General features: G+C 53.2%; 2 protein-coding genes across 2 annotated transcripts in view; one reads left to right on the top strand and one right to left on the bottom strand.

Annotated features, from left to right (window-relative positions):
* LOC106863960 (uncharacterized) lies at positions 1–25,315 on the top strand. Its single transcript, XM_088157654.1, is given in 7 exon segments — positions 1–859; positions 4,761–5,005; positions 7,674–7,755; positions 7,944–9,327; positions 15,904–16,908; positions 24,219–24,795; positions 24,797–25,315. Coding segments are annotated over 7 exon segments (3,546 nt in total). The 5' UTR covers positions 1–747; the 3' UTR covers positions 24,938–25,315.
* Positions 1–25,394, bottom strand: part of LOC148219376 (uncharacterized) — a 69,340-nt gene that overhangs the window by 4,952 nt on the left and 38,994 nt on the right. The gene's annotated exons all lie outside the window — the stretch shown is intronic.

Here is a 25,394-nt window from a genome sequence, read left to right as displayed (position 1 = left end):
GTGCATTAAAGGGGGAGATCCCAGGGGGTGAAGGGGTCCCATCCCCCCAAATCCTCCGTAAACCCCCCTGTCCTCACTGAGGGTCCCTGTCGCCCCCATCCCCACAGAAGGTCCCTGTCCCGACATTTTCTCCCAGTTTGGGCAGGTTTTGGACATTTTGGTGTCACTGTTCCCATTATCCCTGTGTGTCTTCATTGTCCCCTGTCGCCATTGTCCCTGTGCTGTCCCCATTGTCACCTGTCCCTCTGTGTCCCCAGAGCTGAAGAAGTCCCTGTACGCCATTTTCTCCCAGTTTGGGCAGGTTTTGGACATTTTGGTGTCACGCAGTCTCCGCATGCGTGTGGTTACTGTGCTAGAGAGAGAGAGAGAGAGGGAGAGACAGCAAGAACAGCAACACACAAGGGCCTCTTTAGGGAAAAAAGGGCGACTTTATTGAACGGACAACCCGTATTTAAAGCATGTTACGTGGAGCTAAGACAGGACAGGAGCTCATTGGATACTTTAGAAAAACATCCATGAAACCGTACCTCAGGATGTGTCCCACGAGAAAAACACCAGGTGTTAATCTTTATTGTGAATTTCATTCTGTTTTGACCAGATTTCATTCTGTCTTGACCAGATTATTGTCCTGGGAGAGTTCCTCCCTAGCTGAAGCTAGACCAGCTTATCGGCCTGGGAATGGAGCTGAGAGGCAGAAGTCCAGGCCTGAGAAAGAATTCTCAAGCTGTAATTTTCCTGGCCCTCTAAATGTGTGTGTCCACACATGTGGGGCCAGGCCTTCGTCATCTTCAAGGAGATGAGCAGTGCCACCAATGCCCTGCGCTCCATGCAGGGCTTCCCCTTCTACAACAAACCCATGGTGAGACACGGATCTGGGGGGAAATGCTGAGATTTTAGGGGAAAAAATGGGAATTTTGGGAAAAAAAACTGTGGAATTCTGGTAAAAACCCCAAAATCCTGGGTAAAAATACTCAATTCCAGCCTCAAATATCCCTAAAATCCACCCTGGAACCCCCGAGAGCTTCCCCTTCTGTGACAAACCCATGGTGAGAGCAAAATCTGGGGGAAAATACTGGAATTTTGGGAAAAATTCCCAAATTTCAGGAAAAAGGGCCAAGTTTTGGGAAAAAAACGCAAATCCAGTTGCAAATGCACCCCAAATCCCCTGGGATCATTCTCAAATCAAACTCGGAATAATCATAATGCTCCCCCTTTTTCAACAAGCCTGTGGTGAGACAGAAATTTGGGGGACAATAATGGGATTTGGGGAAAAAACTGAAATTCTGGAAAAATCCTGATTTCCTGAGAAAAAAACCCAAAATGCAGCCTCAAATAACGCCAAAATCCAACCAGGTAAACTCCAAGGTTTCCCCCTCTACAACAAACCCATGATGAGACACAGATCTGGTGAGGGAATACTGGGGTTTGGGGGGAAAACCCGGAATTTTGGGAAAAAAAAAGCCAAAATTTGGCCTCAAATATCTCCCAAATCCCCCCTAAATCCCTCTGGAATCTCCCAAAATCCATCTCAAAACTCCAAAATCCCTCCTGAAACTGCCCCAAATCCCTCAGAAACCCCAAAATCCCTCCTAGAAATGCCCCAAATCCCCCAGAAGTTCCCAAATCCTCCCCCAAATCCCCCAGAAATCCCTCAGAAAACCTCAAATGCCTCCTGGAAATGCTCCAGATCCCTGGTGGAAATCCCCCACATCCCCCCATAATCCCTCTGAATTTCCCCAAATCCCTTAGAAACCCCAAAATTCCTTCTGGAACCTCCTCAAATCCTTCAGAAAACCCTAAAATGCCTCCTGGAAACCCCCAAAATCCCCCAAAAATCTTTCAGAAACCCCCAAATCCCTCCTGGGAATGCCCCAAATCCCCCAGAAATCCCTCAGGAAACCCAAAATTCCTCAGAATCCCCCAAATCCTCCTCAAAATCCCTCAGAAAGGCCCAAATTCCTTCTGGAACCTCCCCAAATCCTACAGAAAAGCCCAAAATGCCTCTTAGAACTCCCCAAATCCCTGCTGGAAATCCTCCAAATATCCCTCAGAAAATCCCAAATCCCTCAAAAACACCAAAATTCCCTCTGGAACCTCCCCAGATCTTTCAGAAAACCCCAAAATCTCTCTTGAAAATCCCCCAAATCCCTCCTAAATCCCCCCAAAATCCCTGAGAAAATGCCTCCCAAATCCCTCATAACCCCCAAAATCCCTCCTAAATCCCCCAGAACCCCCAAAATCCCTCTTGGAACTCCCTGAAATCCTTGCTGGAAATTCTCCAAATCCCTCAAAAATCCCTCAGAAAACCCCAAAAATCCACTTCAAAATCCTTTAGAAAACACCAAAATCCCTCAGAAACCTCAAGAGTCCTCCTGAAAATCCCTCAGAAACCCCAAACTCCTCCTCAAATAAATCCCAAATCAATCCCAAATGAGCCCTGCTGTGCCCCCCAGGGCTGGAGTGGTTTATGGGGGGATTTTGTGGTCTGGGGGGTTTGATCCCAAAGTTTGGGGATGGGGAAGGTTTGATCCTAAAATTTGGGATTTGGGGGGTTTTGACCCCAGAATATGGGGATCAGAGGGGTTTTGACCACAGAATTTGGGATTTGGGGGTGTTTGACACCCCAGGGTTTGGGATTTGGGGGTTTTTGACCCCAGAATATGGGGATCAGAGGGGTTTTGACCACAGAATTTGGGATTTGGGGGTGTTTGACACCCCAGGGTTTGGGATTTGGGGGGTTTTGACCCCAGAATTTGGGGATCAGAGGGGTTTTGACCACAGAATTTTATAATCGAGGGATTGGACACCCCAAATATATCCAACTCAAGAGTTTGGGGATAGGGGGGATTTGATCCTAAAATTTGGGGTCAGGGGTATTTTACACCTCAGGATTTGGGGATCAGGGGTTTTTTTTGACACCCCAGGATTTGGGGATTTTGATTTTGGGATTTGGGGGGGTTTGACACCCCAGGGTTTGGGGTGGAGGTTGAGATCAAAACAATTCCCTGGAAACAGCAGCGGGGTCAGGAACGGGATTGGGAACAGGATTGGGAATGGGAACAAGGCAGGGATTGGGAAAGGGAAATGGGAATGGGATCAGGAATGGGAATGAGATTGGCAATTGGAATGGGATAGGGATTGGAAATGGGAACGAGATCAGGAATGGGACTGGGAACGGGATTGGGAAGGGGAACGAGATCAGGAATGGGAATGGGATCAGGAAGGGGAACAAGATTGGGATTGGGAAGGGGATCGGGAAAAGGAACAGGATTGGGAATGGGAATGGAATTGAGAAGGGGAACAGGAACAGGATTGCGAATGGGAACATGATCAGGAATGGGAACAGGATTGGGATTGGGAATGAGATCAGGAAGGGGAAAGGAAAAAGGGCACATGATTGGGAAAGGGATCAGGATTGGGAATGAGAATGGGAATGGAAATGGGATTGGGAAAGGGAAGGGAAACATGGTCGGGATGATAAAGATGTGAAATAAATGCGTGTGTTAGCTGGGAAATCTCAGATTCAGGAACCAAAACCAGTAGAGGGAGGAACATCTTTTCCTGGCTGGGAACTGGAATTCCAGACCCTGGCAGTGTGAGCCGTGCAGGACCATCCAGACTGGGATCATGGGGGCTGGGATGACATGGACTGGGATCCTCCAGACTGGGACTGCACGGACTGGGACCAGATGGATCAGGTCCAAACAGACTGGGATTGTACAGACTGGGATCACATGGACTGGGATTGTACAGACTGGGATCACATGGACTGGGATTGTACAGACTGGGATCACATGCACTGGGATTGTACAACTGGGATCACATGGGCTGGGATTGTACAGACTGGGATCACATGGACTGGGACCATATGGACCGGGATGGCTGCACCAGAACGATGGGAACCGAGGCTGTCCTGCCCCACCCGGGGTCCCTCCCAGTCCTGCCCAGTCCCGTGTGGGGGCACAGCCAAAACTCCCCGGAGTGAACGCGGAGATCCCGGAGCGCTGCCGGTGTCGGTCTCTGTCCCGGTGCTGGTCTGGGTCTCAGTCTTGGAGCAGTCCTGGAGTGCTCCTGGTGCTGATTCTGGTCCCAGTCTGAATCTCAATCCTGGATTTCTCCTGGTGCCAGTCCAAGTGTCGGAGTTGGTCTCAGTTTTTGTCCCAGTGCCTGTTCTGGTGCTGGTTTCAGTCTCGGATCTCGGTCCCAGAGAAGCTGGGCCTGTTTGGGTGATTTTAGGCCAAACTGGGCAGTTTTAGGCTCAATTTTAGTTCCCTTTGGATTATTTTAGGCCCATACGGGAGGACCTTAAGCCAGTGTTGATGATTTTTGGTCTCCGTTTTTTTGGTGACTTTTGGCCTATTTGGTTGGATTTTTCAGGCTCTTTGGGTAATTGTAGGTGGAACCAAGCCCTTTTATGGTGATTTTAGGTCTTGTTGGATTGGTTTCAGGACAGTTTGAGTGTGTTTAGTTCTCTTTGGGTGATTTGAGGCAAAACCAGGCATGTTCAGGATGGACCCATTGGGGAGATTGAAGAGTGATTTTGGGCCATTTTATGAGGGTTTTAAAACACTTTCAGCAATTTTACAGACTTTAGTTGGACTATAACCCCATTTTGCAGATTTTAGGCCCAACCTGATAGGCAGAGGATAGATTTTAAGGCCTTTGGGTGATTTTAGGCTGGATATGAGACCCTATTTTGGTGATTGTAGACAAAACTTGGTATATTTAGTCTTCCTTTGAGGCTTTTTTGCTGATTTTAGGCCAAACCAGAGCCTTTTGGGATCGCGCAGCCCTCTGGCCCCGCCCCTTTCACCTCAGCCCGCCCTTTCCTTGCCCCATCCCCTCCCAGTTCGGGGCTCGGAACGGGGGAGGAGGAGGAGGAGGGAGGGAGGAAGAGGCGGAGCGGCAGCAGGAAGCAGGAGCAGAGAAGGAGCGAATCAAGCGCGGGACCCCGGAGCTCCCTGAACTCGCAGCCCCCCCGGGACCATCGCCCCCCATCCCGCAGGTGCCCGGGGAGGGGGAGCTAGCCCCGAATATCCCGGGGGGTATCCCTGGGTTTGGGCTTTTTTGGGGGGGGAAGTTTGGATTTTGCAGGGCTGTAGAGGCGCAGATGGCCCTCGGGGGGACATCGGGGGGTCCCCGGGAGGTGTTTTTGGGGGTCCCGGTGGGTGCCGGCAGAGCCCCGGGGGGATGCGGGTCCCCCCGCGGTGGGGGTTGGGCTTCCCGGGCCGGGCCCTGCGAGCTGTGCCGGGGCCAGGTGGGGAGCGCGCGGGAGCGGCGGGATCGGCGGGGGGACACCGGTTTGGGGGAGCCCCGGGAGAGCCGCGGCTTCCCTGAGCGGGAGCCCAGAGACAGGAGAGCCCCAGAAGGGCAAAGCGGGGAGCCCGAGAGGGGGGGACCCCTGGGATTGCCGGGACCCCGGCGGGGGGTGCTGGGGCTGGAGGGGCGGCATGGCCGGGAAAGGGGTTCGGGGGTGCGGGAGCCGGGAGTGGCTGCTCCCAGTACCAGCCCAGTCACTCTCAATCATTCCCTGTTATGATGTAATTTGCTCCAGCGCGGTCCCAGTTGCTCCCACGGTAACCGAAACTGCAAGATAAAACAAAAACCCTCCAACAACAATTACAACTTTAGAGAGTCAAGGCATTACTTTATTATCTGGCCAGGATGTACCACGGAAATCATCTCATCCACAAACAGCCCGTGTGTGCAGAATCATTCCATGACACTCCCTTTTTAGTAAATTTTTCAGATCTTTTATACAGTCAATACTCACAGAAATGAATTGGGTCAATGTTCAATGGTCTCAAGTTGTAAATATTCAGTTCCTAATATTTGGTGTCCTTTTGGATTGGAATTTCTTTCTGGTGTTAATTACGTCTTCATTCCCTGATTTTCTTATCAGTCTTTTCAGAGGAGAAAGGCAGAGTCTGGGGTAGATGTTCCTTGGTGGCCGCTGATGTTCTGTTAATGGCTGCTGATGGCCCTTGATCTTTGGGGCACCTCCCAGTCTGTTGATGTGTTGAGTTCATCAGACCCCACCTGGTACAGCAATGCTCTGGAAAGAAACTTCAAAATCTTTTTCCAGGGCAAAGACAAATGAATCCCCTCAGTTATAGTGCTACAAAATGTTTTAAAGGAGTACCTTTTCCAACAGCTCTTTGATCTATTGCGTTCACAGTTCGTCCAGTTGTCCCTCTTCCCACTCTCTCCCAGTTAGGTCCCAGTCATTATTACTCCTATGGTCTCAGGCATTCCCAGTATATCCCAGTTGCCCTAAACAACCTCATAGTCCTTCCCAGGCACTCCCAGTTACCTCAGTGTGGTTCACTTGCCCCCAGTTCGATTCCAGTTGCAACCAGTTGCCCCTAGAACAGTCCCAGTGCCTCTAAGAATGATCTGGTTTAGGGCAAATTTGGGGGGAAGCTTCTGGAAGGAGCCCCCAGACAGCAAACCCCACGACTCCTCCCCCCCACCACCGGGTTCGGGAAGAATTTCCTCAGAGAAGAGTGGGAAAAAAAAACTTGTTTATTTAACTAGCAAAACACTCCCCAGCACAGGAAAAAAACAACACCAGCTGACAAAAAAAGACTCTTTCACCGTTCTGAAGGGATGACAAACTCAGTCTCTCTGGCGAGTGGTCGCCCAGTTATCAGTCTCCGGCTCTGGGGAATGACTGCTGCAGGTCACAGAATGTAGACACCCGGTGTTTCTTGGGGTTTCCCAGGTCCCCGTCTGGAACAGGTTCAGATGGTACCCAGGAGAGGGAGGGGACGGGGTGGAAAAAAAAAAACAGTCCATGGAAAAAGTTGGACTGCCTAGCTGAACTAACTAATAAGCAAAAGCAAGGGCAAAGCGAAGGAAAGAAAAAGAGGCAGAAGCGAGCAAGCAGGCAAGCAAGCAGAGCTAAAACCTCTCCTAAACATAGACCATGGGGGAGGTGAGCCAGCTGATAACAAGACAAAACAAACCTTCACTTTCAGTCAGTCCTGAAAGCACAGGGCATAATACCAAACATAATAAGAACACACGATTGGAGATACAAACACCGTAACATCACCCTAGGACACTTTGTTAAGTAGGGGGAAATTTAGAGAATACAGAGCTCCAAATCTGAGCAGAAAATGCCCCTTGGGGGGACATTGCGGGGTCCCGGTGGCAGCTGACAGCAGAGGCAGCCTGGAGGAGTAGAGCCCTGTGTCCCCAAGGACCCGAAAGTGGGGAGCCCAGAGAGGGGAGAGCGCTGTGATTTTGGGACCCTAAACAGCCTTCAGAGGGGCAAGGGGGACTCCTTGGACCCCCTGCATCCCAAAGCAGAGAATAAGGGGAGAAGGGACCCCAGGACCCCAATATCCCCCAGCATCCCTAAATGGGGAGACAGAAGAGGGGGGAGCTTTTTGGATTCCTGGGACTCCCAGCAGCCTGGGGAGGGCGGGGACCGAGTAGATGAGGGACCCCCAATACAAGCGTGACCCCCAGCAGCTGGGACGGGGGGAACTCCAAACACCAAAGGAGAGTGACCATTCCCAGGAACACGTGGGAGGCATTTTCAGGGCTGAGCATTGGTGTTTGGGAGGTTTTTGTGGCTCCCAGATGCCCGGGGACTTCTAGAGATGGACTTGGGCAGGAGGAACCCTCAACACAATGCATTCATCCCTTGTTTTTCCCCAAACCAGGATTTCCCATTCCATACCCTAGGCCTGATAGAGGAGGAGGAGGCTGTGAGGAAGAGGAAGATGTCCCAGGAGCCGCAGGCAGGTGAGGAGGAAGTCAGTGCCCCTTTCCCCCTCTGTCCTGCTCCATCTCCCAGCCCAACACGGCCCCCGGCTGCAGGACAACCCCGCTGCTGACGCCGTCCTGCCGGGGACGCGCTGGGGGGGGATCTCCTTCCCCTTCCCTCTGGCACGGAGGCAAATCCCATCCTCTGCTTGTCCTTCCTGCCCCAGACAAGGAGCTGAGCACGGAGAGCAGGGAGGACAAATCCCCGCGGCAGAACCTCGTGGAAGAGGCCGTTTGGAGCGGCTCCACTGCACAGGAATGCAACGGGGAGGAAAAGCCGCGGAGATCCCACACGAGGAGGGGCTGCAAACGCAGATGGCGGGGATCTGAGGAGGAAAGCCCCAGCCTGGGCCGGGGGGGCGGCCAGAGATGGAGCCAGAGCTCGGAGCTGGTGGTCCACGAGCAGCTTCGTGATGGGGAGAAGCCCCACAAGTGCTCAGAGTGTGGGATGAGCTTCAGGTGGAGGAACAGACTGATCTGCCACCAGAGGATCCACACTGGGGAACGACCCTACGAGTGTGGGCATTGTGGGAAGGGATTCAGAGACACCTCCAGCCTAATCCAGCACCAGAGGATCCACACTGGGGAACGGCCCTATGAGTGTGGGGAGTGTGGGAAGGGATTCAGAGACAGCTCCAGCCTTATCCAGCACCAGAGGATCCACACTGGGGAACGGCCCTATGAGTGTGGGGAGTGTGGGGATAGATTCAGAGTCAGCTCCCACCTGGTCCAGCACCAGAGGATCCACACTGGGGAACGGCCCTACGAGTGTGGGGAGTGTGGGAAGAGATTCAGAGAGAGTGCCCAACTGATCCGGCACCAGAGGATGCACACAGGAGAACGACCATACAAGTGTTCTGAGTGTGGGAAGGGATTCACAGTCCGCTCCAAACTGATTTATCACCAGATGCAGCACACTGGGGAGAGGCCCTACGAGTGTGACAAATGTGGGAAGAGGTTTCAGACCAGCAGCAATCTCCTCCAGCACCAGCGCACGCACACAGAGGAGAGGCCCTTCCGCTGTCCCGACTGCGGGAAGGGCTTCAGGGAAAATGCCATCCTTACCAAACACCGGCGCATCCACACCGGAGAAAAGCCCCACAAGTGTGAGGAATGTGGGAAGAGTTTCAGCCAGAGCTCCACCCTGATCCGCCACCAGAGGACCCACACTGGGGAGAGGCCCTACAAGTGTGAGGAGTGTGGGAAGGACTTCAGGCACCGATCCCACCTGATCCGCCACCAAAATACCCACACTGGGGAGAGGCCCTACGAGTGTTCCAAGTGCGGGAAAAGGTTTCCCACCAGCTCCACTCTCCTCCAGCACTACCGGACACACACGGAGGAGAGGCCTTTCCAGTGCTCTGACTGCGGGAAGGGCTTCAGGCACAAATCCACCCTTGTCACCCACCGGCGCATCCACACTGGGGAGAGGCCCTACAAGTGTGAGGAGTGTGGGAAGAGCTTCTCCCAGAGCTCAGTCTTGTCCAGACACCAACGGAGGCACCGCTAAGGGAAGCTCTGCGAGAGCCTCGAGTGTGGGAAGAGCTTCATGCGCTGCTCCAGCTCCATCCCCCACTGCACGATCCATGTTGGGCAGAGCCCTGGTGACCCACCTTACCTGGGATCCATGTTGGGAAGACACCTGGCTGGTTATTCTTTTGCTTTGGCCTTCATTTTTTTCTCTTCTCCATTTCTTTATGCCCTGAAAGCCAAGAGGGATCAATCTGTCACCTCTAAACTTCTCAAATCCCACTGAAAACACCTCCATTTTAATTCAAAAGGGCCCAATCCCACATCCAAGTGCCTTCTTCCCTCCTCAAAACAACTCAATCTCATGCAAACCTTACTGGATTCCACAGCCGGCAGGGTGAGAAGGGGTTGGAAGGAGACTGGGAGAAGTGGGATCCAAATTTGGAGTGGTGGGATTGTGTGGGGCTGTCTGCCAAGGGACGGATTTGATAGGAAATAAAGTTTCAGAATTCCTGATTTCTGTCCCATTCACTTCCAGTCAGTTGCAGTTCTGTTTTCAGTGGCACCTTCTCAGCTGATTGTGTTTGTGTCTTCCTTTCTCTTCTGCCTCTCTCTGCCTGCTCTGTTTTTCTCTCAAGGTCTCCCTTGACCCAGGGCAGCTCCCACCAAAGACCCTTCCCTGATTTAATTCCCCGTGCAGGAGCTCCAACAGCCATGGGTGAAGTTAGGAAGGCTGGCAGTGAAATGTTTCTGTAAGATCTTGCTGCACTTGGCTTTTGGCCCCTTCTGAAGAGCTTTGCCTTCAAGGGCAGGAACATCTTTTCCTGGCTGGGAACTGGAATTCTAGACCCTGGCAGTGTGAGCCATGCAGGACCATGCAGACTGGGATCATGGGGGCTGGGATGACATGGACTGGGATCCTCCAGACTGGGACTGCACGGACTGGGACCAGATGGATCAGGTCCAAACAGACTGGGATTGTACAGACTGGGATTGTACAGACTGGGATCACATGGACTGGGATTGTACAGACTGGGATCACATGCACTGGGATTGTACAACTGGGATCACATGGGCTGGGATTGTACAGACTGGGATCACATGGACTGGGACCATATGGACCAGGATGGCTGCACCAGAACGATGGGAACCGAGGCTGTCCCGCCCCACCCAGGGGTCCCTCCCAGTCCTGCCCAGTCCCGTGTGGGGGCACAGCCAAAACTCCCCGGAGTGAACGCGGAGATCCCAGAGCGCTGCCGGTGTCGGTCTCTGTCCCGGTGCTGGTCTGGGTCTCAGTCTTGGAGCAGTCCTGGAGTGCTCCTGGTGCTGATTCTGGTCCCAGTCTGAATCTCAATCCTGGATTTCTCCTGGTGCCAGTCCAAGTGTCGGAGTTGGTCTCAGTTTTTGTCCCAGTGCCTGTTCTGGTGCTGGTTTCAGTCTCGGATCTCGGTCCCAGAGAAGCTGGGCCTGTTTGGGTGATTTTAGACTAAACTGGGCAGTTTTAGGCTCAATTTTAGTTCCCTTTGGATTATTTTAGGCCCATACGGGAGGACCTTAAGCCAGTGTTGATGATTTTTGGTCTCCGTTTTTTTGGTGACTTTTGGCCTGTTTGGTTGGATTTTTCAGGCTCTTTGGGTAATTGTAGGTGGAACCAAGCCCTTTTATGGTGATTTTAGGTCTTGTTGGATTGGTTTCAGGACAGTTTGAGTGTGTTTAGTTCTCTTTGGGTGATTTGAGGCAAAACCAGGCATGTTCAGGATGGGGAGATTGAAGAGTGATTTTGGGCCATTTTATGAGGGTTTTAAAACACTTTCAGCAATTTTACAGACTTTAGTTGGACTATAACCCCATTTTGCAGATTTTAGGCCCAACCTGATAGGCAGAGGATAGATTTTAAGGCCTTTGGGTGATTTCACGCCAACCTGGTAGACCTACGTTGCATTTGAGGCTCTTTTTTGCTGATTTTAGGCCAAACCAGAGCCTTTTGGGACCGCGCAGCCCTTTAGCCCCACCCCTTCCCCTCACTGTTCCCGCCCTTTCCTTGGCCCCGCCCCTTTCCCCTCACTGTTCCCGCCCTTTCCTTGACCCCGCCCCCTTCCCCTCACAGTTCCCGCCCTTTCCTTGCCCCATCCCCTCCCAGTTCGGGGCTCGGAACGGGGGAGGAGGAGGAGGAGGGAGGGAGGAAGAAGCGGAGCGGCAGCAGGAAGCAGGAGCAGAGAAGGAGCGAATCAAGCGCGGGACCCCGGAGCTCCCTGAACTCGCAGCCCCCCCGGGACCATCGCCCCCCATCCCGCAGGTGCCCGGGGAGGGGGGGCTCGCCCCAAATATCCCGGGGGTGTCCCTGGGTTTGGGCTTTTTTGGGGGGGGAAGTTTGGATGTTGCAGGGCTGCAGAGGCGCAGATGGCCCTCGGGGGGACATCGGGGGGTCCCCGGGAGGTGTTTTTGGGGGTCCCGGTGGGTGCCGGCAGAGCCCCGGCGGGGCCCGGGGGGATGCGGGTCCCCCCGCGGTGGGGGTTGGGCTTCCCGGGCCGGGCCCTGCGAGCTGTGCCGGGGCCAGGTGGGGAGCGCGCGGGAGCGGCGGGATCGGCGGGGGGACACCGGTTTGGGGGAGCCCCGGGAGAGCCGCGGCTTCCCTGAGCGGGAGCCCAGAGACAGGAGAGCCCCAGAAGGGCAAAGCGGGGAGCCCGAGAGGGGGGGACCCCTGGGATTGCCGGGACCCCGGCGGGGGGTGCTGGGGCTGGAGGGGCGGCATGGCCGGGAAAGGGGTTCGGGGGTCCCGGAGCCGGGAGTAGCTGCTCCCAGTATGAGCCCAGTTGCTCCCAGTATGAGCCCCGTTGCTCCCCCTGTGTGGTTCCAGTTTCCTCCGCACTCCTAGAATGAGCCCAGTCACTCCCAGTTATTCCCTATTATGATGTAATTCCCCCAGCTCGGTCCCAATTGCTCCCACGTTGATCCAGTGTGTTCCCAGTTCTGCCAGTTGCCCCTAGCACAGTCCCGGTCTCTCTCATTGTTGTCCCACTATGAGTTCATTATGATGCCAGTCTCTGCCAGCAGGGCCCTAGTCACTCACACTTGCCCCAGTTTCCCCGGCATGGTCCCAGTTTTCTCCCCAGTACATTTCCAGTCTCTCCCCATTAGGTCACCCCCCCTATGGTTTCAGACATTCCCAGTATATTCCAGTTGCCCTGAACAATCCTGTAGTCCTTCCCAGGCATTCCCAGTTACCTCAATGTGGTTCACTTGCCCCCGATTCCTCCCAGTGTGTGCACAGTGTGCTTCCAGCATGGGCCCGGTAGCTCCCAGTAGCCCCCAGTCAGGGTCCAATCACACCCACTCTAATCCCAGTATGACTGTAGACACTCCCAGTATGATCCCAGTATGATCCCCATCACTTGCAGTCTAATTCCAGTCACTCCCAGTCTGATGCCAGTGGCCCCCAGTGTGACCCCAGTTGGTCCCTGTCAATGCCAGCATGACCCCAGTAGCCTCCAGTATAATCCCTGTGCCTGCCTGTCTCTCCCAGTATATCCCAGTCACACCCAGCATGGTGCCAGTCACTCTCACTTCTTCCCAGCTGCTTTCAGCATGTTTCCAGTTGTTCACAACTATTCCTGGTCAATCCCAGTCACCCTTGATGTGATCCCAGTATCACCCAGCATGTACCCAGGTGCTGTCACTGTGATCCCAGTATGATCCCAACTGCTGCCAGAATAGCTCCAGTTGCTCCCAGTTCCTACCAGGATGATGCCTAGAATCGCCCCAGTCTCTCTCAGCATTGTACCACTATCTCCCAGTGTCCCCCAGTGTGGTTCCCGTCCCCCCAGTACGGTTACAGATACTCCCATTATATCCCAGTTACCCCAGTGAAGTTCTAGTTTGCTCAGAATGATTCCAGTCTTTCCCAGTTACTCACAGTTGTCTCCTGCCTGATCCCAGTTTATCTCTGTTGTCCATATTCCAGTTGCTCCCAGTATGATCCCTGCTATGGCCTCAGTCCCCTCAGCATGATTCCAGTACCTTCCATTTGATCCCACTTGCTCCCAATGTGTCCACATTTTCCTCCCAACATGGGCCCAGTAGCTCCCAGTAACCTCCAGTCAGGTTCCATTCTCACTCCCTGTAATCCCAGTAGGTCCCAGGATGACCCCAGTAGTACCTGTAGTCACTCCCAGTATTGTTCCAGTTTCTCCCAGTATGATCTGTTGTACCCATTTCCCCCAGTATGGTTCTACTCATCTCCTGTTTGAGCCCAGTCACTCCCAGATCCTCCCAGTCATGCCCAGAATGATTCCCTGTTACTCCCAATCTGGGCCCAGTTGCCCCCAGTCACTCCCACTATGGTTCCAGTTGTGGCCAGCACTTTTCCTGTCACTCCCAGTCTGCTTGCAGTATGATCCCAGTCATTCTTGGATATTCCCAGTACTATTCCAGTCACTCCCAGTATGATTCCAGCTAGTTCCAGTAGGATCCCAGTATGACTCTGGAATGGGCACAGCTGCTCCCATTATCATCCAGTGTGGTTCCAGTTGCTCCTATTTCCCCTCACTGTGGTTTCAGTCTCTCCCAGTGTATCCCAGTTGCCACCAGCAGGTTCCCAGTCACTCCCAGTTGTCCTCAGCTGTTTCCAGACTGATCCCAGTTGCTCACAGCCTCTCCCAGTCACCCTCAGTGCAGTCCCAGTTGCTGCCAGTATGATCCAGTACAATCCCAGTCTCCTGTAGCATGGTTCCAGTTGCTTCCAGTTCCATCCAGTGTGATCCTAGTTGGCCCTAGCATAGTCCCAGTCACTCCATAAATGATCCCAGTCCCTCCCAGCATGGTTCCAGTCATGCCCAGTTGCCCCCAGTATAGAGTAGTATCTCCCATTGACTCCCCAGTATCCCTCAGCGTGTTCCAAGTTCTCCCCAGCATGGTCCCAGCTGTTCCCAGTGTGGTTCCAGTCACTCCAGTAAGGTCACAGACACTCCCAGTATATCCCAGTTGCTCTGAGCATGCTCGTAGTCATTCCCAGTGGCTCCCAGTGTCCCCAGTAAGGTTCCCCCCGGCCCCAGCGGGTGGGAGCAGCCGAGAGCCCCGCGCTGCCCATCCCGACCTGTCCCGGCTCCATCCCCGCTCCTCCCACGGGCTGCGAGGGCTTCGGGAACGGCCCCGAGGGTGTCGCTGCTCCTGGGGGAGGAGGAGGAGAGCGAGAAGGGATGGAAGCAGGGGAAGGAGGGAGAGTTAGGGAGGAGGAGGAGGAGGGATGGAAGAGGAAAGACAAAGGAGGATCAAGAAAAGGAGGAGGAGGAAGGAGGTCGAGCGCTCCCTGAATTCATAGGTCCCCCATCCATGGGACCATCGCCCCCGCAGGTGACCGGGGAGGGGGAGCTCGGCCCAGATATCCCAGGGGGTCCCTGGGTTGGGTTTATTTTGAAGGGATGTTTGGAGAATGCAGAACTCCAAAGCTGAGCAGAAAATGCCCCTTGAGGGGACACTGAGGGGTCGCCAGGAGGTGTTTTTAGGGTGTGATGGTGGCTGTGGCAGCAGAGCCCTGGGAGAGAGCAGGGGGATGTGGGGTCTCCCCTGCAGTGGGGGTTGTGTCTGCCCTAGTCGAGCACCGTCACCTCCAGCCCAGAGCCAGGGGCTGCGGGAGAGCCAGAGGGGGGAACCTGGGGACCCCCAGAGTGGGGAGAGTGGAGAGGGGCAATACCAGGACATCAGGGAACCCTGGGAGTCTGGAGGAGCAGAGCCCTGTGTCCCCCAGGACCCCAAAGTGGGGAGCCCAGAGAGGGGGTAGTGCTGCAATTTTGGGACCCTCAACAGCCTGGAGAGGGGCAGGGGGGACTCCTTGGACCTCCTGCACCCCAAAGCAGAGAATAAGGGGAGAAGGGATCCCAGGACCCCAATATCCCCCAGCATCCCTAAATGGGGAGATGGAACAGGGGGGAGCTTTTTGGATTCCTGGGACTCCCAGCAGCCTGGGGAGGACAGGGCCAAGTAGATGGGGGACCCCCAATACAAGCGTGACCCCCAGCAGCTGGGACAGGGGGGAACCCCCAAACACGAAAGGAGAGTGACCATTCCCAGGAACTCGTGGGAGGTTTTTATGGACCCTAGATGCCCAGGAACTTCTAGAGATGGACTTGGGCAGGAGGATCTTGCAACAGAATGCGCTCATCCTTTGTTTTTCCCCAAACCATGATTTCCCATTCCATACTCTTGGGCCCATGGAGGAGGAAGAGGCTGCTAGGAAGAGGAAGATGTCCCAGGATCCGCAGGCAGGTGAGGAGGAAGTCAGTGCCCCTTTCCCCCTCTGTCCTGCTCCATCTCCCAGCCCAACACGGCCCCCGGCTGCAGGACAACCCCGCTGCTGACGCCGTCCTGCCGGGGACGCGCTGGGGGGGGATCTCCTTCCCCTTCCCTCTGGCACGGAGGCAAATCCCATCCTCTGCTTGTCCTTCCTGCCCCAGACAAGGAGCTGAGCATGGAGAGCAGGGAGGACAAATCCCCGCGGCAGAACCTCGTGGAAGAGGCCGTTTGGAGCGGCTCCACGGCACAGGAATGCAACGGGGAGGAAAAGCCGCGGAGATCCCACACGAGGAGGGGCTGCAAACGCAGATGGCGGGGATCTGAGGAGGAAAGCCCCAGCCTGGGCCGGGGGAACGGCCAGAGATGGAGCCAGAGCTCGGAGCTGGTGGTCCATGAGCAGCTTTGTGATGGGGAGAAGCCCCACAAGTGCTCAGAGTGTGGGATGAGCTTCAGAAGGAGATACAGCCTGATCTGCCACCAGAGGATCCACACTGGGGAGAGGCCCTACGAGTGTGGGGAGTGTGGGAAGGGATTCAGAGAGCGCTCCAACCTGATCCAGCACCAGAGGATCCACACTGGGGAACGGCCCTACAAGTGTGAGGTGTGTGGGAAGAAGTTTAAGACCAGTGCCCATGTAAAGGTCCACCAGCAGATCCACACTGGGGATCGACCATACGAGTGTCTCGTGTGTGGGAAGAGGTTTTACTCCAGCTCCCATCTCCTTGTGCACCAGCGGATTCACACAGATGAGAGGCCCTTCCGCTGCCCCGACTGCGGGAAGGGTTTCAGGCGAAACGCCAGTCTTATCAGGCACCAGGGCATCCACACTGGAGAGATACCCCACAATTGTGAGGAATGTGGGATGAGCTTCAGACAGAGCTCCCATCTGATCTGCCACCAGAGGACCCACACTGGGGAGAGGCCGTACAAGTGTGAGGAGTGTGGGATGACCTTCAGCCACAGCTCCACCCTGCTCCACCACCTGAGGACCCACACTGGGGAGAGGCCTTTCCAGTGTGAGGAGTGTGGAAATAGTTTCATTGAGCGTGCTCAATTGATCCGCCACCAGAGCATCCACACCGGGGAAAGGCCATACAAGTGTGAGGAGTGTGGGAAGGACTTCAGGCGCCGGTACGAGCTAGTCCACCACCAAAGTATCCACACTGGGGAGAGGCCCTACGAGTGTTCTAAGTGTGGGAAGAGGTTTCGCATCAGCTGCTATCTCCTCCAGCACTACCAGACACACACGGAGGAGAGGCCTTTCCAGTGCTCTGACTGTGGGAAGGGCTTCAGGCGAAACTACCAGCTCATCACCCACCGGCGCATCCACACTGGGGAGAGGCCCTACAAGTGTGAGGAGTGTGGGAAGAGCTTCCCCAGGAGCTCAGCCTTGACCAAACATCAACGGAGACACCATTAAGGGAAGCCCTGCAAGTCCCCCAAGTGTGGGAAGAGCTTTGTCTGCTGCTCCAACTCCATCCCCCACTGCAGGACCCACGTTGGGCAGAGCCCTGGTGACCCACCTTCCCTGGGATCCATGTTGGGAAGACACCTGGCTGGTTATCCTTTTGCTTTGGCCTTAATTTTTATCTCTTCTACATCTGTTTGCACTCCAAAAGCCAAGAGGGATCAATCTGTCACCTCTAAACCACTCAAATCCCACTGAAAACACCTCAATTTTAATTCAGAAGGGCTCGATTCCACTTCCAGGTGCCTTGTTCCCTCCTCAAAACAACTCAGTCCCACGCAAACCTTACTGGATTCCACAGCCGGCAGGGTGAGAAGGGGTTGGAAGGAGACTGGGAGAAGTGGGATCCAAATTTGGAGTGGTGGGATTGGGATTGTGTGGGGCTGTCTGCCAAGGGACGGATTTGATAGGAAATAAAGTTTCAGAATTCCTGATTTCTGTCCCATTCACTTCCAGTCAGTTGCAGTTCTGTTTTCAGTGGCACCTTCTCAGCTGATTGTGTTTGTGTCTTCCTTTCTCTCCTGTCTCTCTCTGCCTGCTCTGTTTTTCTCTCAGGGTCTCCCTTGACCCAGGGCAGCTCCCACCAAAGACCCTTCCCTGATTTAATTCCCCGTGCAGGAGCTCCAACAGCCATGGGTGAAGTTAGGAAGGCTGGCAGTGAAATGTTTCTGTAAGATCTTGCTGCACTTGGCTTTTGGCCCCTTCTGAAGAGCTTTGCCTTCAAGGGCAGTGTGAGGTTTCTGGGGACCTCCGGGTGCCTCCTCTGCACCCACACTGTCAGGCTACTTCTTCTTTTATCTAAAAAGCAAAGCAGCTAATAGTAGCTGTAAAGTTATTTATTGCAGAAGCATATCAGTCTTAAATGCAGAGTCAAAGTTAACAAAGTCCATTTCAGGTTCTAGTTCAAATTCCCAAACAGAAGCAGAAGCTCCCCGTGGTGCCAGCAGGGCCGGAGGAGCCGGGCAGCTCCTATATTCTTCGCGGGTGTTGATTTCAGCGCAGCCAAGCAAACGCAGGGCAAAAGCCGTGGCAAAAAAGCAATGGCAAAGCTGCAGTGGCAAAATGCAATGGCAAAATGCACATGGCATAAAGCCATGGCATAGAGCCCCAGCTCTCCCTGATGAATGTTTTTTTATAGAAATTTTTCAATCAGCTAAGACACAAACTCGGACCACTATTCCTTGATCTATTAGAATTCTGGTTTCTTAGTATGCCAGGCTACGTATAGACTACATTCATGGCTTATATTGTTCTAACTAAAAAATGTAAGCAATATTCTTAACTCTATTATGTCTGAAGCTAGGTTCTTAGAGCCTCTAAGAAAACACTAGCATGTTTTTCAACCTTCACTAGAACATGTACTACTTCTCAGGCATCTAAGACCTTTTACTCACTAAAAGCACTTAAAACTTATTCCATTTACTTACTTATTTTCTCTCTTTTATGTTACAACCTAAATCTTCACCTCTGCCTTATAAGTGAGAGGCCTAATATACTTCAATCTCTCTAAAGGTTTCAACTCAATCCCTACATTCTGATTTCTCTCTGAAGGATTCAGAGAAACTCCTGACTTACTGACTCCAACAGGCAGGAACATCTTTTCCTGACTGGGAACTGGAATTCCAGACCCTGGCAGTGTGAGCCATGCAGGACCATCCAGACTGGGATCATGGGGGCTGGGATCACATGGACTGGGATTGTACAGACTGGGATCACATGGTCCGGGACCATATGGACCAGGATGGCTGCACTGGAGTGATGGGAACCAAGGCGGTCCCACCCCACTCAGGGCTCCCTCCCAGTCCTGCCCAGTCCTGTGCGGGGACAGAGCCAAAACTCCTCGAAATGAACACTGAGATCTCGGAGCGCTCCCAGTTGTCACAATCCGCTATTAATGCAGAACGGGGGTCGTGATGGTTCATTTGATCTCAGAGGTGCAAACAGGCAAAATGCAGGGGACAAAATCAGTTTATTCAACAACAGCAATGCATTTTTATTAAATGCCAACAACTCAGTGGTGATAGAGGGGAGAGATATAGGAAACAAAGTATAGAGAAAGAAAAAGAAGGGGATGGGAAAACAGCTACCAACAAGATGAGTTGGACGTCTTCATGGGCCAGCCAATAGACGAGTCTTCATCCATGGGGAGTACTCAAGGGTCTTTCCCAGAGGATCGCTCTTTTATAGTCCTTCTCCAAAGCAAGTGGCTTCTGGCCAAGAGGTGGGGAGATTTATGGATCATTGTGTGGTGCTGCGGGAGACAGGTACGGTCAAGCAGTCCTCAGGTGGTACAGCACAATCTCCAGTTGGTACAACACAATCTCTGGATGGTGCCACGACAGCACAGTCCAGTGAACACAATACACCAGCACACAGTCACCTGACAAGCATCCATCTTGGCCAGGCCAGGAAACCATTGTCCAGAGTCAACCTGCGTGGGGGTCCTCAAGGTCTCCTTGCAGCAGTCAGGAGGCAAAAACAAGGGAAACTTCGGACCGACCCTTACACCGGTGTCGGTCTCTGTCCCCATCCTGGTCTTGGTCTCAGTCTTGGAGCAGTCCTGGAGCACTCCTGGTGCTGGTTCCAGTCCTGGTCTGAATCTCAGTCCCAGAGCAGTGCTTGTCTTGGTCTCATTCTTGTTGGATCTCAGAAATATGGAGTTTTTGAGTTTTCTGTGCTTCTTGGCACAGGCACCCTGGAAAACACTGCACTGGACTTGAAACCTTGGAGAAGATTTGTAAATATAAAAAATGAGTTAGAGATCACAAATATGTAGTAAGTTAGATGTGTGTATTTTCACTGGATGATGGGTTTTAAATTTGGGATTTTTTATGTATAGTGGTAGTTAGGGGACAAGATGGAGAATTTTGGGTGGTGTCTTTCTTCTTGTTCATCTTCTTCTCTTCCTGCTTCTTCACAGAAATTAGGTAGTTACCTTTAGATTGGTCAGTTGAAAGTCACTCTAAGGGTCATGGGAATCTATTGTTGGGTTAAAAGTACAAATAATATAGGTGTAAAACTTTTATTGGTCTGTTTTGCTTTAAAAGGCCTTGAAACAGGCTCAGGTTGGAGCCATTTTTCCTACTTCTTGCAGGGCGCTAGGAGTGCTGTTACGCTTTCTATAAATTTTGATAAGATATAATAAACATTGAAGTTCGAACACAAGAATCTGGCTCGACTGCCTTTCTAATAATCCTGGACCCGAACAGAAACAGATGAGACTGATGACAAACCACTAATTAGTGGTGCAGAACAGCCCAGAAAAGCCTTGGAACACTCTTACAATTCTCAGTCCTACAGGGGTGCCAGTCTCGGTGCCAGTGCCGGTTCTGGTTTCAGTCTTGGTCTCAATTTTGGTCTTGGTCTTGGTCTCGGTTTCAGCCTTGGAGCCGTCTCAGTCCCAGGGCTGGTACCAGTGCCGGTGTTGATCCTGGAATGCTCTCAGTGCCAATTTCAGTTTCAGTCCCCATCCCACAACGCTGCCAGTCTCAGTTCTCATGCCAGTGCCAGTCCCGGTGCTGGTTCGGGTGCCGCTCTCAGTCCCAGAGTTCTCCTGGTGCCGGTGCTGGTTCCAGTCCCAGAGCAGTTCTGGTCCCATTTTTGGGTGTTTATCGATGATTTAGAGAGAGACAGGGACTGCTGACTCGTGATCAGAATCCAAATTTATTGTGAGCTATAGATGTTTATACACCATTTTTATCAAGGCACTAATTTTTTACAACATTCATTAGGTTAAACATCACCCAGACAAACTTTACATTTCTACTTATTTAGTTCAATCTTCTTTCCTGTTGCCACTCTTGATCCAGTCTTCTTGGACTCTTCAAAGCTCTGTTTGCTCTTACCAAGACATCTTGGTTATCAACCTGCAAATGCCAATTAAATCCACAGTGCTCTCGGTCTCAACTTCCACAGTGCTGCTCTCAGGCTGGGTCCTATAGCGGTGCCAGTCTCGGTGTTGGTGCCAGTTCCGTTTTCAGTCTCACTCTCAATGTCGGTCTTGGTCTCAATCTTGGAGCAATTCTGGTCCCAGTGTTGGTCTTGCTGCCAGTGTTGGTCCTGGAATTCTCCTGGTGCCAATCTCAGTCTCAGTCCTGGAATTCTCCTGGTGCCAATCTCAGTCTTAGTTCTGGTGCCAGTGCCAGACTCAGGGGTGGTCCTGGTCCCAGAGCAGTCCTGGAGCTCTCCCGGTGCTGGGCCTAGTGTCAGTGTTGCTCTCAGTCTTGGTCCCAGTTCCAGTTCCAAGACCAGTTTCAGTCACAGTCTCAGTCTCAGTCTCAGTCCTAGTCCTAGTCAGTTTTGAGGCGTGCTGGTCTCAGTTCTAGTGTCGGTTCCATTCCCAGGCTTGGTCTTGGTCTCTATTCTGATTTCAGTCTCATTCTTGGTGCTTGTGCTAGTTCAGGTGCTGGTCTCATTCACAGTCTCGGAGCAGTTCTGGTCCCAGTGCTGGTGCCAGTGTTGGTCCTGGAGTGCTCCCAGTGCCAATCTCAGTCTTGGTTCTCGTGCCAGTGCCAGTCTTGGGTCTGGTTGTGGTCCCCCTCTCAGTCTCCATTATGGAGTTCTCCCAGTGCCGGCCCCAGTTCCAGAGCAGTCCTGAAGCTCTCCCGATGCCACGGTCCCAGTGTTGGTGTTGGTCTCAGTCTTGGTCCCAGTGCCAGTTCTGGGGCCGGTCTCAGTTCTCAGTCTTGATCCCAGTCCTAGTTCCAATTCTGCAGCGGTGCTCGACTCAGTTCTGATGTCAGTTCTGTTCTTAATCTTAGTTTCAGTCTCCATTCTGATTTCAGTCTCAGTCTTAGTACTGGTACCAGTGCTGGAGTTGGTATTGGTCTTGGTCCCAAAGATTTTAGTCCCATTTAGACGATTTCATACCAAACTGGAGAGTTTTAGGCTGGATTTTAGGCCCCTTTGGACAATGTAATGCTCATTTCAATGATTTTAGACCCTTTGTGTGGATTTGAGGCCCATTTGGCTGATTTTAGACCATACCTGGTGGATTTAGGCTGCATTTAAGGCCATGTTTTGATTTTAGGCCAAACCAGACCGTTTTAGGACAGTGTGGCCCTTTGGCCCCGCCCCTTACCCCTCACAGTTCCCGCCCTTTCATTGACCCCGCCCCTTTCCCCTCACTGTTCCCGCCCTTTCCTTGCCCCATCCCCTCCCAGTTCGGGGCTCGGAACGGGAGAGGAGGAGGAGGGAGGGAGGAAGAGGCGGAGCGGCAGCAGGAAGCAGGAGCAGAGAAGGAGCGAATCAAGCGCGGGACCCCGGAGCTCCCTGAACTCGCAGCCCCCCGGGACCATCGCCCCGCATCCCGCAGGTGCCCGGGGAGGGGGAGCTAGCCCCGAATATCCCGGGGGGTGTCCCTGGGTTTGGTGTTATTTTTGGGGGGGGATGTTTGGATGTTGCAGGGCTGCAGAGGCGCAGATGGCCCTCGGGGGGACATCGGGGGGTCCCCGGGAGGTGTTTTTGGGGGTCCCGGTGGGTGCCGGCAGAGCCCCGGCGGGGCCCGGGGGGATGCGGGTCCCCCCGCGGTGGGGGTTGGGCTTCCCGGGCCGGGCCCTGCGAGCTGTGCCGGGGCGAGGTGGGGAGCGCGCGGGAGCGGCGGGATCGGCGGGGGGACACCGGTTTGGGGGAGCCCCGGGAGAGCCGCGGCTTCCCTGAGCGGGAGCCCAGAGACAGGAGAGGCCCAGAAGGGCAAAGCGGGGAGCCCGAGAGGGGGGGACCCCTGGGATTGCCGGGACCCCGGCGGGGGGTGCTGGGGCTGGAGGGGCGGCATGGCCGGGAAAGGGGTTCGGGGGTCCCGGTGCTGGGAAAGGGGTTCAGGGCTCCCAGGTCCCAGAAATGCCTGCTCCCAGTATGATCCCTGTTGTTCCCAGTATAAGCCGAGTCGCTCCCAGTTATTCCTTATTATGATGTAATTATCCCCGAGAACGGTGCCAGTTGCTCCCAGTTCCTCTCACTGTCACCAAAACTGTGGGAAAATAAAAACCCTACAAGAACGATTTTAAATGTAGAGAGTCAAGGCATTACTTTATTATCTGTCCAGGATGTTGTGGACAGGATGTACCACAGAAATCATCTCCACACATAACAGGAGTTTGCAGAGAGAATCATTACATGACACTCGATTTTTAGTAGATTTTTCAGGTCTTTTGTACAGTCAATGCTCACAGAAAGGAATTGAGTCAGTGTTCATTTGTCTCAAGTTGCTAATATTCAGTTCCTAATATTTGGTCTCCTTCTCGATCGGAATTTCTTCCCTTCTGATGTTAATTATGTCTTCATTCCCCGATTTTCTTACCAGTCTTTTCAGAGGAGATGTCTGCAATTCTGCCAGAGGCAGAGTCTGGGGTAGATGTTCCTGGATGGCCCCTGATGTTCTGATAGTTGCTGCTGATGGCCCTTGATCTTTTGGGCTGCTCCCAGTCTGTTGATCTGTGGAGTTCATCCGATCCCACCTGGTACAGCAATGCTCTGGAAAGAAACATAAAAGTCTTTTTCCAGGACAAAGGCAAATGAATCCCCTCGATCAAAGTTACAAAAAAATTTTTAAAAGGGATATGTCTTCCAACACCACTTCGATCCAGTGAGTTCCCAGTTCTCCCAGCTCCCCCGTTCCCACTCACTCCCCATTAGATTCCAGTCACCACCCCTATGGTCTCAGACACTTCCAGTATATCCCAGTTACCCTGTGCAATCTCGTAATCATTCCCAGGCACTCCCAGTTACCTCTGTGTAGTTCACTTGCCCCCAATGTGATCCCAGGTGCACCCAGTTGCTGCTAGAATAGTCCCAGTGGCTCTCAGAATGGTTTCCTTTTTTTTTGGGTGGAGAAGGGGAAATTTGGAGAATGCAGAGCTCCAAATCTGATCAGAAAATACCTCATGTGGGGACACTGGGGTGTCCCGGTGGCAGCTGCCAGCAGAGGCAGCCTGGAGGAGCAGAGCCCTGTGTCCCCCAGGACCCCAAAGTGAGGAGTCCAGAGAGAGGGAGCGCCACGATTTTGGGACCCTCAACAACATGAGAGGGGCAAGGAGGACTCCTTGGACCCCCTGCACCCCAAAGCAGAGAATAAGGGGAGAAGGGACCCCCGGGGCCCCAAAATCCCCCAGCATCCCTAAATGGGGACACAGAAGAGGGGGGAGCTTTTTGGATTCCTGGGACTCCCAGCAGCCTGGGGAGGGCAGGGACCGAGTAGATGGGGGACCCCCAATAAAAATGTGAGGAGGAACAGTCTGATCTACCACCAGAGGATCCACACTGGGGAACGGCCCTACGAGTGTGGGGAGTGTGGGAAGGGATTCAGAGACAGCTCCCACCTGATCCAGCGCCAGAGGATCCACACTGGAGAGAGGCCCTACGAATGTGATAAATGAGGGAAGAGGTTTCAGACCAGCTCTAATCTCCTCATGCACCAGCGCACACACACGGATGAGAGGGCCTTCCGCTGCCCTGACAGCAGGATGGGATTCAGGGAAAACAGCACCCTCATGGAACACTGGCGCATCCACGCTGGGGAAATGCCCCACAAGTGTGAGGAGTGTGGGAAGAGCTTCAGCCAGAGCTCCCATCTGATCCGCCACCAGAGGACCCACAATGGGGAGAGGCCCTACAAGTGTGAGGAGTGTGGGAAGAGCTTCAGGCAGCATTCCCACCTGATTCACCACCAAAGTATCCACACTGGGGAGAGGCCCTACGAGTGTTCTAAGTGTGGGAAGAAGCTTATCACCAACTCACATCTCCTCCAGCACTACCAGACACACACAGAGGAGAGTCCTTTCCACTGCTCCGGCTGTGGGAAAGGGCTTTAGGCAAAAGTCCCACCTCACCAAACACCAGCGCATCCACACTGGGGAGAGGCCATACAGGTGTGAGGAGTGTGGGAAGAGCTTCTCCCAGAGCTCAGCCTTGACCAAACACCAACAGAGGCACCAGTAAGGGAAGCCCTGCGAGTGCCCCGAGTGCAGGAAGAGCTTTGTGCGCTGCTCCAGCTGCATCCCTCACCGGAGGAGGCACGTTGAGCAGAGCCCTGGTGACCCACATTTCCTGGGATCCATGTTGGAAATGCATTTGGATGAACACAGGGCAGGAACAGCCTGACTGCCCTTTTTGACATCAGAAATTAAGCGCTAAGAGCTGATTTTTTACTTTGCATCCTAAAAAACCTCATCTACTCTTTTCAGGTGTTTCTTATGGTGGCATCAAACAACACTGGATGATCTGGGAGAGCATTTCTTGACTGAATAATTTTCGTCTTTATTCCGTCAAAACATCCAGAATTGGTGTAAAAATAAAGGAATTACGCAGAGATCTAAAGCTGAATCATTTTACTGGGATTTGAGGGTGAATTTGAGGATGAGGGGAATATTCGGGAGGATTTATGTGTTGTTGGGAC

Source organism: Sturnus vulgaris, unplaced genomic scaffold (assembly GCF_052056855.1).
Source record: "Sturnus vulgaris isolate bStuVul1 unplaced genomic scaffold, bStuVul1.hap1 Scaffold_141, whole genome shotgun sequence".
Taxonomy (NCBI): Eukaryota; Metazoa; Chordata; class Aves; order Passeriformes; family Sturnidae; genus Sturnus; species Sturnus vulgaris.
Note: the sequence above shows the minus strand (reverse complement) of the source record. Positions and strands in the feature narration are given on the sequence as shown.